The 13,793-nt window shown below is 44.6% G+C and overlaps 2 protein-coding genes across 5 annotated transcripts in view; one reads left to right on the forward strand and one right to left on the reverse strand.

Moving 5' to 3' along the window:
• Positions 1-466: 466 nt before the first annotated feature.
• Positions 467-9,159, reverse strand: UTS2 (urotensin 2). Its single transcript, XM_087915189.1, has 6 exons — positions 9,051-9,159; positions 6,080-6,148; positions 5,429-5,694; positions 2,729-2,830; positions 1,629-1,672; positions 467-687 (listed from the first exon to the last, which is right to left on the reverse strand). The coding sequence occupies exons 3-6, from the start codon at positions 5,526-5,528 to the stop codon at positions 571-573; spliced, it is 363 nt and encodes a 120-aa protein (XP_087771315.1). The 5' UTR covers positions 5,529-5,694; positions 6,080-6,148; positions 9,051-9,159; the 3' UTR covers positions 467-570.
• Positions 9,160-9,416: 257 nt separating this feature from the next.
• PARK7 (Parkinsonism associated deglycase) overlaps positions 9,417-13,793 on the forward strand; it is a 31,940-nt gene continuing 27,563 nt past the window's right edge. For all 4 annotated transcript variants that reach the window (XM_087915190.1, XM_026722069.2, XM_087915192.1 and 1 more), the window contains exons 1-3: positions 9,417-9,757; positions 10,737-10,823; positions 12,275-12,337. In XM_087915190.1, coding sequence (XP_087771316.1) covers positions 10,775-10,823; positions 12,275-12,337 — 112 coding nt within the window. In that variant the 5' untranslated portion in view covers positions 9,417-9,757; positions 10,737-10,774. The remainder of the gene's footprint in view (positions 9,758-10,736; positions 10,824-12,274; positions 12,338-13,793) is intronic.

Below are 13,793 nucleotides of genomic sequence, written 5' to 3' on the forward strand. Positions count from 1 at the left end.
TGGGGGTGAATACAAATTCAAATTTTACATCGTATTTTTTTAAATCTTTGTCAGCCACCCAGAATCATGTTTGAGATGGGCAGTCACATAAATTGATTTAAATAATACATTTGCGACGTGTGCTTTTCTTGTTCCCTAAACCTGAACAGGAACCACAGGGGTGGGAAAAAGAAAGGAAAATAATTCTCTGCTTCCAATAATATGAGAGAAGATCTACAGAAGATTTTGTTGGACTACAACATTTATGTATTTTCTACACCTGCAGCGATATTCAGTAGAGATACATATTTTTCAACCAGTAGGTGGCAGTGCTTTGCTGCTTCCTTGCGGCAGTTAAGCAGGAAAGCACATGTTGACTGTGCGCTGTCTATTCGGTAGGGCTACATACAGAATTTCTGACAGACTTATTAAATCCCATGCAAGCAACAAAGGCGTTTTTGCCATCTTCAGTATGGCTTTATTTTCATCACGTGTGCGTTTCCAGAAATGATATGCAGGGATCTAGTTTATTGCTTGATCACATCATAAATTATAGGGCAAGGAACTGGAAGCGAGTGGGTTCCCAGCCGGTCAGACACAAAATTTCCAGAAGCAATGGGAGAAATTCCTACGCTTCGTGTACTCCTTCCTGGTTGATTCCCACAAACGTCTTAACAGCATGTTCTGGAAGAAGCTTCCAATCGGTGCCTGAAAGTGGGGGAAAAAAAATACAGGTATTTTCAACTTACGACCACAATGGAGCCCAAAATTTACATCGCTAAGTGAGGTTCCGCACCATTTCACGACTTTTCTTGCCATGTTTGTAAAGGGAATCCCTGCAGTCATTCATCGAGTAACCCTGTCGTTAAGTGAATCGGGCTTCCCTATTTGCAGGTTGCAAAAGGGGGATTGCGTGACCCCAGGGACACTGCAACCGTCATAAACATGAGTCAGTTTGCCAAGTGCCCAAATTTTGATCCTGTGACCACGGGGATGTTGCAATGGTTGTTAAGTGTGAAAAATGGCCATAAGTCACATTTTTTCAGTACTATTGTAACTTCAGTCACTAAGTGAAATTGTTGTAAGTCGAGGACATTCATTAAGTGACCTGTCATATTTCAAGGACTATTAATGGTGTGGTAACATAACATATCAATCTCATGTTTATTTATACACATTCATATACATTTATCTATAATTTTCCTATCTCTAGTATCTTTATTTCAGTTATTCAACCGCTTGTACTAACTACCCCAAACATAATAATACTCGGAGCCTTCTTTATCCTTTAATTTTAACGTATGTTTGTCCATTTCAGCACAACCTAGATTTTTGGGGGGATTCCTCGTTCCTCTGAGGGCATGTTATTTTGCTTCCAACATTGTGCATCTGCTATCCTCATTGCAGTCGGAATATGTAGTAAAATATAGTTAATCTTTTTCCTACGTTTCCTTTTAATTATTCCCAACAAGAACAGTTCCGGTTTAAATTCTATCTGATCATCCACTATTTCTTGTATCCAAATCACTTTTCTTGAATTAGTCTCTCCCCCTACCCCCAAAAAAAAATTTAAAAAAATAAGTCAATAGGTCCTGACACTCAGAACTGGAAATCTTCAGAGGCAGAAAATAAACCATTTCAGAACTTACCTCTTTAAAATGGCCCCTGGCATTGAAGCTGGAGAGCGCAGGACCTGAAACGAAAACAAAACAAGGCAGAATATTTGGGGTCCCGCAGAATAAATAGGAGCTGGCTGTGTGCGGCAGCAGCCCCCCCCCAAAAAAAAATCAATATGATCCTTGGTTGGATAAACAGGGGCATAGTATCAAAATCACGTAAAGTATTAGGACCGCTTTGTAAACGCTTAGTAAGGCAATGCCTAGAATATTGCTGCATCCAGTAATCCCCCGCAAAAAAAGAAGAAGAAGAAAGAAGAAGAAAGAAGAAGAAGAAGAAGAAGAAGAAGAAGAAGAAGAAGAAGAAGAAGAAGAAGAAGAAGAAGAAGAAGAAGAAGAAGAAGAAGAAGAAGAAGAAGAAGAAGAAGAAGAAGAAGAAGAAGAAGAAGAAGAAGAAGAAGAAGAAGAAGAAGAAGAAGAAGAAGAAGAAGAAGAGCAATTAAGATTATTAAAAGGCCTGCAGACTAAAACAGAGGAAGACCGGTTGCAAGATTTGGATTTGGCCGGTCTAGAGAAAAGAAGGACTAGGAGGGACATAATAACAATATTCCAGGATTTGAAGGGCCGCTACAAAGAGGAGGTGAGGTCAACTTCTTTTCCAAAACACCTGAAGGAGGACAAGAAGCGAAGGATGGGATTTTATCATGGAGAGAATCAACCCAAAATTAAGGAGGAATTTCCTAACAGGGAGGACAATTAACCCGTGGATCAGCTGGCCACCAGAAGTTGTGGGTCGCTCCATCAATGGAGGCTTTTAAGAAGAGATGGGACTGGAATGGTCTAGGTTCTCCTGCTTGAGCAAGGGGTTGGACTAGAAGACCTCCAAGGCCCCTTCCAGCTCTATTCTGATTGATTTCTAATGGAAATACAGAACCTGTTTGGTTAATCGTTCTCACTGTTGAGAAGTTTCTCCTTCGTTCCAAGTTACTTCTCCGCATGAAACAATCCTAAAGAAAAGTCGATGGTGCTTTAAGCTTTTTAGACGTGGAGAAAAGACGGGGTTTGTTGGGGTAAGATGGCACGGTTATTCAAGAAAAAGAATATATGCAGGGTTTTTTTTTTTCCTGTCTTACCTGTGTCGCTGGGATAATCCTCCGTCTGTACTCCTAGCCTCCCGGTGAAGGATCTTCTGCTAGCCAAAGGCTCCAAATTTAACACGGCATCTTCATCGTTGACTATAAATGGAGAATAAGATCAAGAAGAAATGAGACGATCTTTAAAGGCGGTCTTCCCCTCCCCTCTCTGAAGTCCTTGGGAATGAGGAATAGATTGATCATTTTTGCTCTGCAGCTACTCCTGGTTGCAGCCCCGTTCTTGCTAACTCTTTCTAACCACTAGACCTGGACCAGAAGTAACAGGTGGGAGAGAGAGAGAGATTCAACCTTAAATGAAGGAGAAATGTCCTGAACAATGGATGGCTTGCTTCCAGAAGCTGTGGATGAGGTTTTTAAGAAGATCGGACGTGCGCAGAAATGGACAAATTCACAAAGGAATTAAAAAATAAGGATGAATTGGACTATTATAAAATATGGGAGAAGTTTTATGGTTGGTTAGACAAGAGGAAGGATCAAGATAATAAGAAATGATTTAATATATATATTCATATATGTTCAATGTAATTTTTGTCTTTGTTTGTGCTTGTTTAATAAAGAATAAATTTAAAATTAGAAGAAGAAGAAGAAGAAGAAGAAGAAGAAGAAGAAGAAGAAGAAGAAGAAGAAGAAGAAGAAGAAGAAGAAGAAGAAGAAGAAGAAGAAGAAGAAGAAGAAGAAGAAGAAGAAGAAGAAGAAGAAGAAGAAGATCGGACAACCATTTGTCTGAAATGCTATCTAGGGTTTAGACTAGAAGACCTCCAAGGTTTTTAAGAAGAGACTGGACAACCGTTTTGATATCTAGGGTTTCCTGCTTAAGCAGGGGGTTGGACTAGAAGACCTCCAAGGTCCCGCACCTACTGTGTTATTCTGCCTTCACAAGAAAATATGGGAAATCTTGCCCCCAACATTTTGACTGCAAATTCCACCAACAGAATTGCATCTCAGGGGACGGATTCTTTATCTTGACCCTTGTAGACACCTTGAGGTCCATTTTAATGAACATAAAACAAGAGAGGTGGTTTCGACTCAGTCCAGTCAGTTAGGATGGAGCTGGGAGGGGCCTCTGAGGTCTTCTAGTCCAACCCCTGCTCACGCAGGAGACCCTAGACCATTTCATTTTTTTTTATTTTTAAATACTTCTTATTAAGTTTTTTCACTTTTAAAAACAATCATATATACAATTTTTGCAGTAAGTTGTGGCATCGACTTTTCCGTTTTCATTTACACATGCACACACGTATATATTATAGATATATATATAAAATTTACATTTTGCATTTTCTTTTATTCCTGTTATCTAACCAAACATACCATTTTTCCCCAGACCCTATACTATTTTCTTCCTTCTCCTGCAATTCCATTGTAAGTTTATTCATTTCTGCACAATCCATAATTTTCTTTATAATCATATTATCTGCGGGATTACTCTCTTAATCTTTGGGGCATATGTTATTCTAGCTGCTGTTAGTATATGTATTATTATATAGACCCTAGACCTTTTCAATCAATCAATCAATCAGAATAGAGCCCCCAGCTTCCTCTCTTAAATCATATTTCAGATGATTTTTACTTCTCCTTCACTCCCGTCCCTTTTCAGATCCGTCTGGCGGCGCCCTAAAAGTCGGTTGAGATAGAAGCGCCAACTTTTCTTTTTCAAGGAGAAATATTCTTGCAGATTTCAAGTGGCCCCCCTCAAATACCTCCAGCTGACCCCATAACTCACGTCAGATGCAATGGAGCGTTTTCAACCTTACGCTCTAACCTTATCTCAAACCTTATACCGATCCTAAGCTAAGGAGGGCACACCTACTCACAGCTGCTTTTCCCATCCCTTTGACATATGAGGACTCCTCGACGTATGACTACAATCGAGCCCCAAATGTCTGCTATTAAGTGAGTCCAAGCCCTGGCTATCATGACGTTTTAGCTGAAAGTTGGCTGACATTTTGCTTCGTAATATCTGGGTTTGTTTGGGTTTTTTTTTCTCTCTTCCCCAACTGTGTTGAGTTGCAATTGCAAACTTGCTCCTCCTGAGGGAGCCCTTTCCGTTAGATTTAGCTTAATTTGTGAAACCAAATCTGGATTAATCAGAATAGAGCTGGAAGGGACCGTGGAGATCTTCTAGTCTGACCCCCCCCCCCACTCAAGCAGGAGACCCTAGACCAAGGGTCTTCAAACCTGACCGCTTTAAGACTTGTGGACTTGAACTCCCAGAATTCCTGAGCTAACATGACTGGAGGAGGAGGAATTCTGGGAGTTGGAAGTCCACAAGTCTTAAAGCGGTCAGGTTTGAAGACCCCTGCCTTAGACCATTTCAATCAATCAGAACAGAGCTGGAAGGGACCTCGGAGGTCTTCTAGTCCAACCCCTTGCTCAAACATGAAGCCCCAGTCCCTTTCGGACAAGTGACTGTCCAATCTTTTCTTTAAACCCTCCAGGGATGGAACACCCACAATTTCTAGTGGCACGCTGTTCCACTGACTAATTATCCTCACTTTCTCTTTAATTCCAGGTTGCTTCTCTCCTTAGTTTCCATCCATTGTTTCTTGTCCTGCCTGCTGGTGCTTTGGAAAATAAGTTGAAACCCCCCCGCTCTTTTCCAGATGCAGCGACACTCAGCTCACGTGAAATGCATCTCATTCACTACTGGAAGAATCCAAAGAATAAATCTATTCTTACCTGGGGACCGAGCAGGTAGCTGCTGGCTTGGTCTGGGAATGGACCACAGCTGTCCAAAGAGGAAGAAGAAGAAAAGGCAGAAGCAGGCCAGCTTCTCCATTGTCCTCTCCCTAACTTTGATGTGGGGTTCCCTTGCTGGCTGTTGACTATCTTATCCATGGTCTCCGCCCCACCCGAAATTCTCCAATGAACGTCTCGTCCGTTTGGAAAACTGAGGTCATTCTTCCAAGTCCCTTCGTAGACCATAAATCGAACTGTCTCTTTGCCTGATGGGGAAAGGGAAGATGATGGAGAAGGGGAGGAGGAGGAGGAGGAGGAGGAGGAGGGTGGGGAGAGAGAGAGAGAGAGAATTGAAAAGAAGAAGAAGAAGAAGAAAAAAAAACAACTTTATAAACCGGGCATAAAAATCAGAGAGGATCTTCGGAGCGATAAATCACCGGCTAATGAAAACATCGGACGTCATTCGGAATTTGCCCGAGTCTTGAAGCGGATGATTTATGAAACTGGGAGGGCTTGACGCAAGTCATCCGAGCGAGATGGCATAGAGATGGATGAGAGAAGATGCCCTGTTGTGTTTTCAGGTGGCCTGTGCCAAGAGAGGACGATGAGCAAGGAATTAAACAGACATCCCGGCTGAGTTTCTCTCCTTACCTGAGTTTGAGGCTGACGTTGCGACGCATTGCATGGGTGTCCTGCTCGGCCCGTCTCGCAAACGGCACCCTAAAGTTGGAGGGAACACCAGGTTGAAAGGAAGGTTGGGACAGGGTATCCGACAGGACAAATGTCCCAAGGAGGGCAGCTTTTCCTCAGATGGGGAGCGCCGTAGAAGAAACCTCTGTATAAAGAGGGGAATGTAGAAGAATCCCAACCAACGGGAAGAATAAAGAAATAAGTACAGATTGGGAAAGTAGTGTAATATACCTATATGGATATATCAAAGAAAATATTGTTATAATGAGCAGGTCGAGGTTAGAAGTTGGAAGATTAAAAAAAAGTTCGGATATGTAACTGTATTATTACTGTTAGCATTGTGCGATAAATATATTGAGCCAGTCATTACACTGTCCACAAAAAATGTTGGTTGTTAAAGGAAAACTACAAATAAAACATATACAGGAGGAGGAGGAGGAGGAGGAATAGGAAGAGGAGGAGGAGGAGGAAGAGGAGGAGGAGGAGGAGGAGGAGGAGGAGGATGGGATATGTCTAGTTTAATGAAGAGAAGGACCAGGGGTGACATGATAACAGTTTTCCAGTATCTGACGGGCTGCCTCAAAGAAGAGGAAGGGGTTAGTTTATTCTCCAAAGCATCAGAAGGCCAGGAACAAAGGATGGAAACTCATCAAGGAGAGAAGCAACCTGGAATGAAGGAGAAACCTGCTAACAGTGAGAAAAATTAGACAGTGGAACTGCTGGCCACCAGGAGTTGTGGGTGCTTCCATCACTGGAGGTCTTCAAGAAGAGACTGGACAGCCACCAGAAATGGTCCTTAGACCATTTCAGACAAGTGATCGTCCAATCTCTTCTTAAAATCCTCCAGGGATGGAGCAACCCATAACTTCTGGTGGCAAGCTGTTCCATGGGTCAATTGGCCTCACTGTTAGGAACTTTCTCCTTAATTCCACGTTGCTTCTCTCCTTGGTGAGTTTCCAACCGTTGTTTCTTGAAGAAGATGGCTCCACCAACCAACCAGCCCGGCCAGATCTTGGAAACTGGATGCAGCTAATTTCTCCAACTTATGATCCACTTTTAAGCACTTGTAAGCAACGCCAAGATTTTGGGTGGGGAAGCCGTTTCGCTCCTGCCGAGAGCTCTCTTGTAGGGAAAGCAGAACATAATCAACCTGGCAGCTCCGAGAGGGAAATTAGCCTTGAAGTGATATTATTAGAGTCAATTGTGGTCCCCACCCCAGAAAAAACCTAATTCGATCCTGGGAGGTTTTCTAAAATTACCTTCAGCTTTCTTCATCTAAAAACAAAACCAGTTACGGTCTCTTCAGCGTTGTGTGTGTCCCACCTGCCAAAAAGTTCACACGTTTTGCGCAGGAATAGAAATGGCTTTTTGTTATAACAGCTGGCTTTTCTATTTTCCAAGAATGGATCATGAGAAAAGTGTCAACTTTTCTGCAGAGTTTTGCATCCCGGGATTTTGATGTACAACCCAACAGAGAGAAGCTAATTTTTTATTTTTATTTTTTTATTTTGGAGTTCAAAAGCTACCTGTCGCTTCTCTGAGTTAAAATAAATAAATAACCACCACCGCTCCCCCAAAAAAATCTACAATGGAATTGCAGGAGAAGGAAGAAAATATAATACGGTCTGGGGAAAATGGTATGTTTGGTTAGATAACAGGAATAAAAGATAATGCAAAATGTAAATGTAAATGTAAATATATATATATATGTGTGTGTGTAAATGAAAACAGAAAAGGTGATGCCACAACTTACTGCAAAAATTGTATATATGATTTTTTTTTTAAAGTGAAAAAAAATTAATAAGAAGTATTTGAAAATAAAATAAAAAGTAAAAAGATCTAGGGTCGCCTGCTTGAACAGGGGGCTGGACTAGAAGACCTCTGTGGCCCCTTCCAGCTCTCTTCCGATCAATCTACGCATGGAATGAACCGAAGCCAGCTGGTCTCCCAGTCTTGACGTCTATGGGAGCCGGTCTCGTCTTCTACGTTTTGCTCAGTCACCTCCAAGTTGTGACCCTTCAAACGACCTCAAGGAATGTCGACCTATCTCTCATCGCTCGAACCGTCTCTACCTCACCCCACTCCTCCAGCCTCGCTCCTTCTCTTTCTCCACCCTGCCCGGTGACTCACACGCCATACATTTCGTTTTTATTTATTATTATTTTTTCATTTTCCTCCTGCGCAAAGTAATTAGGTCAGACCATCGCATGACCTCATTGCTCACTGCAAAAAGAAAAAAATAATTTCTCCTTCAAACCAACGGCAGAGGCCAGAGGAATCCAACTCGGTTGGAAAAGCAAGGAAGGTGGAAACTCCGAGGAAAGGTCACCACCAGGATGTATTTTGTCCCTGCCTGCCCCCCCCCCTTACCCCCCCCTCCACTTCCATCACAGAGCTGGAAGGGACCTGGGAGGTCATCTAGCCCAACCCGCTGCTCAAGGAAGAGAGGCCCTTACAAAATCATAGAAGGACAGAGCTGGAAGGGACCTTGGAGGTCATCTAGTCCAACCCGCTGCTCAAGGAAGAGAGACCCTTACAGAATCATAGAAGGACAGCGTTGGAAGGCCCCTTGGAGGTTATCTAGTTCAACCCCCTGTTCAATACAACTTACAACCAGTTCATTTAGGGACCGTTCCAAAGTTACAACGGCACGGGGTGTGTGTGTGTGTGTGTGTGTGTGTGTGTGTGTGTGTGTGTGTGTGTGTGAAGCAACTTAGAATAGTTTCTCACACATACGACCACGTCCTCAAAAGGCAGGCGCTTGGCCACTTGCATTTGCGACCGTCCTAAAAGCGAGTCAGGGGCCAAGCATCCAAATGTCAATGACCTGACCGAGGGGAGGCCCCAACGGCCAGTTGTTGTGGAAAAATGGTCCTGTGTCCCCAAAAAATCCCAAGTCCCCCCCCACTTTTTTCCCCAGAGCCCTTCTCACTTCCGGCGGTCACTAAACGAATGGCCGTCAGTCGAGGACTCGCTGTATAACCCTGCTTGGCGTCTTGTCTCCAGTCCCCCGCAATCAGCCCTCGCCGCGGCGCGCGCCCTCCGCCGTTCCCAAAGCGCCCTTGGCGGGGAACGCGTAAATGACCTCGCGGGGGGCGGGATGGGTTTCCGAAAGGGGAGCAATGGAGGGGAGGGGGCGCAACTTCCAGCCTGCCTTCCCCAGGGTCCAGGAGAGGGCAGCTAAGCCTGCCCCCCACCACCCTCTCCTGCCCAGCGGAGACCCTCTCCCGACCTCTCCAGCGCGCGCGCGCGCGCTCCAGGTAAGTCTCCGCGCACCTGCCGCGCGCAAGAGGCGCGCGAGAGGGAGGAGCGCTGCGGCGCAGGAGGAGGAGGAGCAGTCTGGCGGGGCTGCCTCCCTCCCTCCCCTCTTTCCTTGCGACCCCCTCCCTTTCCCTCCCTCCCTCCTTCCCCGGCCTTTCCACCTGGCCCGCTGGCAACCGGAGCATCTTCGGCCCGGTTTTTTTGGAGAGCTCCCGCGGGGGGGACCTGGCTTCCGCTCGGACCCGGTTCAAACAGCTGGACGGGCCGGGGTGGGTGGGGTGGGGGCTTAGATCAGAAGCCCGTCGGCTGCTGCTGCTGCGGCTTGGAAAGGCGGCGAGTGGGCGACCCCCGCGCGCGCCCGGCCAGAAGCCTTCCCAGGTAAGGCTGGCGAGGCTCCCACCCTCTCCAGGGCTGCGACCTCGGAGATCTGTCTTTGGGGGGAGGAAAAAAGCTGAAAATGGACCCCCCTTGATACCCTCAAGCATCCCCCCGCCCCGCCCCGCACCTATTTAGCCAGAGGAAAGCCAATAAAACCTTCCCAAAACCAGCGCTGACATTGGCAGCTTTCCTTCAGGGGACGGGGGGCTTCTTCGGGCCCCTCCCTCATCCTCCCCTGTTAGGATTTAAACGGGGGTCTCCCCTCCCTTGGTCTCAGGGGACGGGGTGTAGCCCCCCCAACCCCCACCCATCTGCCCCCACCCCTCCTTCTTCCTTCCCTGAAGGAGAAACTGCAGGTCAAGGAAGGAAAAGCCAAGGAAATTTACAAAGCTCAGAGGAAGAGGAGGAGGAAGAGGAGGGAGGGAGGGGAGAAGGGAGGAAGGTGGCAATCCCTTTGATCTGTGTGACTGACAACCCCCCGTCCCCCCCAACCGAACGTGGGCCAGTCCCTCTGGGCCTTCCCTGGTCTTTCTGCCTCGGACAAAAGGCACCCAAAATTGATATTTGGGGTCTTCTCTTCTCTCTTCACCTTTTCTCTTCAGTTCCCTCTTCTCTTCTATCTTTTCTCTTCACCTTTTCTCTCTTCACCTTCTTTTCTGTTTTCTCCTCTTCTCTCTTCACCTTCCTTTCTCTTCTCTCTTCACTTCTCTCTTCTCCATTTCTCTCTCCTCTAGAATTCCATTATAGAATTCTATAGTCTTCTATAATCTATGATCTATTTGGATTCTGAGCATTATCTATCTATCTATCATCTATCTATCTATCTATCTATCTATCTATCTATCTATCTATCTATCTATCTATCTATCTATCTGTCTATCTATCCATCTATCTATCTATCCGTCTTGCATTTTGAAATACTCTTGTCTTGAAGATCACACCAGCAGAGTCTTAGCAATTTGATGCCTTGTTCTTCCAGATTGCTGTTGGGAGTTTGGGCCCTATGAAAAGAACACAATGACTGAACTTCAGATCGACAGTTCCTGCCTGCCACCCGTCCAGGAAGGTACGCGATGAAAAGAATGGGACATTCAGAATCTCCCCCCAGTTTTTATTTTTAAAGCATACCTGGTTCTCGACTTACAACCGCCCATTTGTAAAAGACAAGGTTGAGACTTTGGGGGGGGAAAGTGCCAAATAAATAAATAATCAAAACAGATTATTATTATTTTTTCCGTTGGCGGAAGAAGACACAGATCTTCTACAGGAAGTCCTTGAGTTACGACAGTTCATTTAGCAACCATTCAAAGTTGCAACGGCCCTAAAGACCGCGTGGGTCGTAATTCGAGGACTTACCTGTATTGCTTATTCATTGCCTATGGCATTGAGAGACCTATTTATATATAAAATTTACTATTCCCATGTTTTATGGGATTTCTAGCCGGAAGAGACGGTACGTCTCTGAATGCCATAGGCAATTTTATATATTTATAATTATAAAATACGAGTGTTTTTGTCTGCTCCAACCAAGCCGGCAGGCAGAACAAGTTTTCAAAATGTGAGTTCTTGTTGGGAAATCTCAAGCATGTCTGGATTTGTCTTTCCAAACTTCTCCTTCACACACATTCTTTGGAGGAGGGAATTTGTCCAGACTCCAAAATTCCCAATTGTTGGAGATTATTCTGGCTCTCTCCTCTCCTCTCTTTCTTCTCCTTCTCTATTTTCTATATGAGGAAGGATGCAGAAAATGATATCACTTGAGATCACTTTTAGATTAACAGAGTTGGAAGGGAGCTTGTAGGTCATCTAGTCCAACCCCTCACCCAAGCAGGAGACCCTACACCGTTTCTGACAGATGGCGGTCCAGTCTCTTCTTGAAAGCCTCCGGTGTTTATGAGGAAGGACTTTTTTAAAATAAACTTTATTGATCTTTTATACTTTAAAGAACAAAAAAACAAGCAAAAGGTAAAAGTATCTTAAATTCGACATTTTGTGACATTCTTCTTACACTACTATTTTGTGCATTATTTACAAATATATACAGTTTATGCGAATATAAATATTTAATTTATATATGGCTTATCCTTAATTCATCAACCATTTAAGTATCTTTGTTCCATCCGGTCATACCATTTTTCCCAAACTTTAAAGCATTCAGTCTCCTCTCTCTTTCATATCACCTTATATTACTTATTCTATTTTCCTTTGAATATTCTCAAATATCCGTTACACTTTGTTTTATCCAATTCCAGCTTCTGTCTTAACCTATTTCGTTTTTCTTAAAATGTTCTCCCAACTTATTTTACAATATTATCTAAGATTCTTGTTTCATTGCCGTATCCATTACACATATTGCTTTTTATCTGTCACATTTGCAATTTTGTCACATACTGTTATTCCATTCGTTATTCAACAAATTTCATCCTTATTCTAATAATTCAAAAAGTTGTCCCTTTTAGTTGTCCATTCAAGCTTGGCCCTGCTTCTATGTTTCATTTTTTTCATTTTTTCCTGCAGTTTGCCGAGATTTCGCTGTCCTAGAAGATGGTGCGTTGGCCTATTGTCTACAAGAACAAGAGAGTAAGGACGGGGATTTGGCAGATCTCTGAAATGTATTTATGTAGAAGAGAACAAATATAAGTAAACAGGAACAAAAGGAGGAAATATAGATAAGTAGGGACAAATATGTGAGGGAGATCTATGCCAACTCGCCACAGGACAAGAATTACACTAATATCTAAAAGTAATTGTGGAATAGAATCATTAAAGAAAGGATAGAATTAGAATAACAGAGGTGGAAGGGAGCTTAGAGGTCATCTAGTCCAACCCTCTGCTCAGGCAGGAAACCCTACACCATTTCAGACAGATGGAGATCCAATCCCTTCTTTAGAAACTGTTAGAATATTCTCAACTTCTGGAGGAAAGCCATCCCACTGATTCTAATAGAATCCTAGGGCTGAAAGGGTCCTCGGAGGTCTTCTAGTCCAACCCCCTGCTCCAGCTGGAAACTCGATATCATTTCAGACCCGTGGAGGTCCAATCTCTTCTTTAAAAACTTCCGGTGTTGGAGCATTCACAACTTCTGGAGGCAAATCATTCCACTGTTTAATTGTTCTGTCTGCTGGGAAGAATAGAGAACAACAGAATTGGAAGGGAAGGACCCTGGAGGTCATCTAGTCCAACCCCCAGCTCAAGCTGAATCCCAGGCTGCTTCTCGCCTTGATAATTTTCCACCCCTGCTTTAAAAACTTCCAGGGTTGGAGCATTCACAACTCCTGGAGGAATATTCTGAAGGAAGGAGGGGGGAAAAAACCAATGAGCAACAAAAATTAAAATAACTTTTTTTTTAAACGGTTTCATAATAATGAAACCGAACGGCTGAACTGGGTCCCGCGGTGATGTGGCTCCTGTGGCAAGTTGGCAAGCTGTCCCTCTTCCATGGTCCGTGCGTCCTTCCAGCATTTAGCATCCCTTCCTCCCTCCAAATCTTCTGACCCCCCCCTCCTTCCCCGTCAGTGCCCTCTCCTGTCCCGGCTGCACGGGTTTTTTTTCCCCCTGTGTGTGTGTGTGTGCGTGCGTGCGTGTTTGTGTCTCCTGTGCGTGCATCTCTGGCACCGTCCGCCTTTCCAATTAACGAGATGGAGTCGCAATCGCTCCAGGGAATCCGGCGTGCAGACAGGTTTACAAGGGGGGGGGGGGCGGCTTGCCAGATGAGATGGCCTTTTAAGGGCCCGCTCTCTCAAGGTTGCCCCCCCCCTCACTCCTTCTCTCTTGGCAGCGGGTGGCAAGGACTGTCCTTCGCCTTACTCACCTGGCATCCTTTGGGGCTGGTGAATCATTTCCGTGACGTCAAAACGCTCTTTGCATGACAGCATCCAGAGCGGTCCAAGTTCTGAACCTCCCTCTTTCTCTCTGCTCCACTCCCCACCATTCCACCACCCCCCCGACTGTCTGGCTGGGGATTAATGGCTTGGGAGTACAGGATTTGTCTTTCAGGATTCCGGGCAGTGACCCCCCCAATTAAATCCTGAGCCTC

The sequence above is a fragment of the Pseudonaja textilis genome, chromosome 18, assembly GCF_049901715.1.
Source record: "Pseudonaja textilis isolate UNSWEBS1 chromosome 18, rPseTex1.2, whole genome shotgun sequence".
Taxonomy (NCBI): domain Eukaryota; kingdom Metazoa; phylum Chordata; class Lepidosauria; order Squamata; family Elapidae; genus Pseudonaja; species Pseudonaja textilis.

Excerpts from the sequence above, each read along its gene's own strand:
- UTS2 (XM_087915189.1), bottom strand. The coding sequence starts at position 5,528 with ATGGAGAAGCTGGCCTGCTTCTGCCTTTTCTTCTTCTTCCTCTTTGGA. Across the intron at positions 1,673-2,728 it reads GGATTATCCCAGCGACACAG|GTCCTGCGCTCTCCAGCTTC; the intron begins GTAAGACAGGAA and ends TTTTCGTTTCAG. Across the intron at positions 688-1,628 it reads CCAGGGGCCATTTTAAAGAG|GCACCGATTGGAAGCTTCTT; the intron begins GTAAGTTCTGAA and ends CCCCACTTTCAG.